A 3,892-nucleotide genomic window follows, 5' to 3' on the forward strand; every position below is an offset into this window, starting at 1 on the left:
TCGGGGGTAAGATGGGCAGGTGGCAAGATGGGTCAGGTGTAAGTTGGGTCGGGGGTAAGTTGAGTCGGAGGTAAGTTGAGTCGGGGGTAAGTTTGGTCCGGGTAAGATGGGTCGGGGGTAAGTTTGGTCCGGGGTAAGTTGAGTTGGGGGTAAGTTTGGTCCGGGTAAGATGGGTCGGGGGTAAGATGGGCAGGGGGTAAGATGGGTTGGGGCTATCAGGGGTAAGATAGGTCGGGGTAAGATAGGTTGGGGTAAGATGGGCAGGAGGTAAGATGGGCCGGGGGTAAGTTGGGCCGGGGGTAAGATGGGTCGGGGCAAGTCGGGCCGGGACAGGTTAAGTCGGGGTAAGATGGGTCGGGGTAAGATGGGTCAGGGATAAGTTGGGTTACCTGGGAAGGTCTGGCAACTGTGGCGTAATAATCGATTGTTTCATCATAGAACTTCCTCTGTCCGGGGAATTCTACAAAATATATTTCATTATTTGTTGAAAAAATATTTTAAAGTCAAAACTCACCCCAGGTTGGGGTAGAATATGCTGGGGGTTTCCCAATTGTGGGTTAAAGCTGGATGGCCGATGGTGCGCGACGTGGGGTGATTGGTTGATTTGTTGCATCATAATGGGTGGGGTCATGTGACCTGAACCCATCATTCCAATATAATGTTGGTTCATATCTTTCTGCTGATGTTGAATACCGATCTGATGCTGTTCAATATTTTCAAACATTTGTTGTTGTTGGTTCATGGTTTCTTCTTGTTTAACTTTGTTGGTTTGCATTATATTCTGGTAAAGTGAAAGTTAGTTAAATTATAATAAACAAACAAAGAATAATTTACATCATCTTTAGATATTTGGTCAAGAATTTCATTCGTGCGTTCAAGGTCGTACGCTGATGATGTCACGGTTCCCTGTTGTGGGGAATTCCCAGCGGCTTGTGGCAAACCTGAAATGTAACATTACCGCACCGATGTTTAACATTACAAGATGTATCTACCATTAGCTGATCCATCTTGTTGCAACACGTCGCTAAACAATGATGACACGTCGCCCTCCATCCCTGCCAAGCCATCTGTCACCAATGTTTCAAGATCGCTCGGACTTAATATATTCCCGGGGTTGCCCTGGTCACCTGTTATGTATATGACATCATTATTATGACATCACACACACGATGACATCATACCTTGATGTTTCAATCCCCCCGCTAATATTCCCAACAACTCATCCTCCTTAAACTCAAGATCACCCGGCAACACTCGTAATAAATCCTCGCTTTCCGGCATCAACATATCTTCGTCACCGGAGGGCAGCCTTCGTGCCTACAACATCAAATATTAAACATGCTCCCTATCGCGCCCTAAGGGACGTACCAGGAGTCGTTCTTGTTTCAACTCGGCCTTCTTCCTCGCTTCAGCGTTTCTCTGCGCCACCCGCTGGTCAAGTTGCGACTTCACGCGTTCCGGAAGAACGATTGTCGATGAACTGTGACTAAACAAAGATTGGTTATGACATCACACATGCCTATGACATCACAAACCTTGGTTCCACATGAATGGCTTCAACAACCTCGATAGCTTTCATGTTCGATAACTTGGCGAGATTCAACACATTGTTGCCAAAGAAACCCTCCTGTGATGTCATAAACACATATATTACGAGGTGGATGGTTGAAGTTGCAAAAGTAACAGAACGTATCCCATCAAACAACATTAAGACATCATAATACCTGTATATACGGAGGGAACTGGTCGATAATCCGTGTTCGTTTCTTGCGTTTGGTAGTTTTGTGTTGAAGTGTTGATATCTTAAGTTTAAGTGGAGACACCAGCCTACTGGTTTGTCCCTCGTTCATATCAACAGTGGGATCCATCTTTATTGGGTCTATACACATAAATATATTAGTTGGGGCAACTATTGAGGGGTGTGTCATCTTACCCCCAGGCGCAAGGTCATGGGTGAGCTCGGGAGTAAAACCTGTTGAACCCCGAGGTACCTGTCGACCCCTGCGACCCCGTGACCCCATATATGACCCTCTACCTCGCTGTCTCACGTTGAACCCTCCGATACCTAAAGTTTAATAATTATTATAATAAACATACAAATAAATTATTATAATAAACATACAAATAAATTATTATAATAAACATACAAATAAATTATTATAATAAACAAAAAATAAATTATTATAATAAACAAACAAATAAATTATTATAGTAAACAAACAAATAAATTAAAATTATTATAATAAACATACAAATAAATTATTATAATAAACAAACAAATAAATTATTATAGTAAACATACCAGGCCGATAGGGTTTCCTTCTTCTTTTCCCGTCGTTTTGTTTCAACCCCACGAACCCCGGGTTACCAAGGTTACCATCCATTGTGACGTCACCTATATAATAATTTTGATGTCATAGGTGATTGATGATGTCATAACGCTTACCTGTGATGACATCACTTCCTTGTTCCGATTTCATCATTATGACATCATCAATCAACGGGGCAACATCCACTGTCAACAATAAAATTAAATCAATAAACAACAATCATACAAACACCCCCAGCCACACCCCCTTCCTCACACCCGAGCCACACTAACCACTCTCCCCAGCCACGCCCCCAACCACACTCACCTGCCACACCCCCTTCCATATCCACAGCCTTAACACTCCCCCTTCTACGTTGTTGTGTTGTTTTCTTCTTCAGTAACCCCATAGATTGTTGCATCAACCGTTGTATATGTTGCAACCCCGCCGTGGTCAGCGCAACCCCATCTTTATGGTATTCTTTCACCACCTCGCTGTCCGAGCGGGTTCGGCCGGGGAAAACCCCTAATTCACCCTCGAAACTTGGGGCGGGGTTAAGATCCAGATGGGGCGGAGTCGCACCTTTGGGTCGGCACAAAATACAGACGTAACCTTTCTCCAAAACTTTCTCGATGTCCGGTTCGTTGTAAAGAAACTCACATCCACCGTGTAACCACCTGCGTTATGACATCATGGATTATGACATCATGGATCATGACATCACAGATACATACCTATCACATTGCGAACATTGCATTATGATATCCTCGTCTTTATAATTCCTTCTACAGAACGCACAATGAGATATTGACGCACACGGACCACACGAGGTGTAATTGTCCATCCAATCAGTGTTCATGCCGGGACTCGTAGACCCACAATGTAAACACCAAACACACCTATGTTTAATACAATGTAAACACCAAACGCACAATACATAACATACGCACCATTTACACTTCCATCCCCCTTTAGGAACGTGTAGCAACGGTGGTTTAAGACAATACGTGTGATACGAAACATCACAACCATCACATAATAATAAATGAGCTGGGTCGTCTGCTTCTCCGCATTCTTCACAAACCTGTAGGTTGGTGATGTTAATAATATCCAGTGTTGGGTTGTAATACCCGGCAACACTGCTACTAAATACCCGGCAACACTGCTACTAAATACCCGGCAACACTGCTACTAAATACCCGGCAACACTGCTACTAAATACCCGGCAACACTGCTACTAAATACATGGCAACACTGCTACTATTTACCCGGCAACACTGCTACTAAATACCCGGCAACACTGCTACTAAATACCCGGCAACACTGCTACTAAATACCCGGCAACACTGCTACTAAATACCCGGCAACACTGCTACTAAATACCCGGCAACACTGCTACTAAATACCCGGCAACACTGCTACTAAATACCCGGCAACACTGCTACTAAATACCCGGCAACACTGCTACTAAATACCCGGCAACACTGCTACTAAATACCCGGCAACACTGCTACTAAATACCCGGCAACACTGCTACTAAAAACCCGGCAACACTGCTACTAAATACCCGGGCAACACTGCTA

The 3,892-nt window shown here is 44.0% G+C and overlaps 1 protein-coding gene across 1 annotated transcript; it reads right to left on the reverse strand.

Moving 5' to 3' along the window:
- Window positions 1–324: 324 nt before the first annotated feature.
- Window positions 325–3,474, reverse strand: LOC104266115 (histone-lysine N-methyltransferase 2D-like). Its single transcript, XM_018816817.2, has 14 exons — window positions 3,260–3,474; window positions 3,044–3,208; window positions 2,637–2,986; window positions 2,447–2,515; window positions 2,303–2,395; window positions 1,934–2,065; window positions 1,725–1,879; window positions 1,536–1,627; window positions 1,369–1,486; window positions 1,182–1,317; window positions 993–1,127; window positions 835–941; window positions 515–781; window positions 325–460 (listed from the first exon to the last, which is right to left on the reverse strand). Exons 2-14 carry the CDS (start codon window positions 3,166–3,168, stop codon window positions 386–388), a joined length of 1,854 nt encoding a protein of 617 aa, XP_018672362.2. The 5' UTR covers window positions 3,169–3,208; window positions 3,260–3,474; the 3' UTR covers window positions 325–385.
- Between the last annotated feature and the right edge of the window lie 418 nt (window positions 3,475–3,892).

The sequence above is a fragment of the Ciona intestinalis genome, unplaced genomic scaffold (assembly GCF_000224145.3).
Source record: "Ciona intestinalis unplaced genomic scaffold, KH HT000880.1, whole genome shotgun sequence".
In the NCBI taxonomy this organism is placed as follows: domain Eukaryota; kingdom Metazoa; phylum Chordata; class Ascidiacea; order Phlebobranchia; family Cionidae; genus Ciona; species Ciona intestinalis.

Coding starts and splice junctions, on each gene's coding strand:
- LOC104266115 (XM_018816817.2), bottom strand. CDS start 3,168: ATGAACACTGATTGGATGGACAATTACACCTCGTGTGGTCCGTGTGCG. Junction 1,487..1,535: donor GCCATTCATGTGGAACCAAG/GTTTGTGATGTC, acceptor ATCTTTGTTTAG/TCACAGTTCATCGACAATCG. Junction 782..834: donor ACCAAATATCTAAAGATGAT/GTAAATTATTCT, acceptor TCACTTTACCAG/AATATAATGCAAACCAACAA.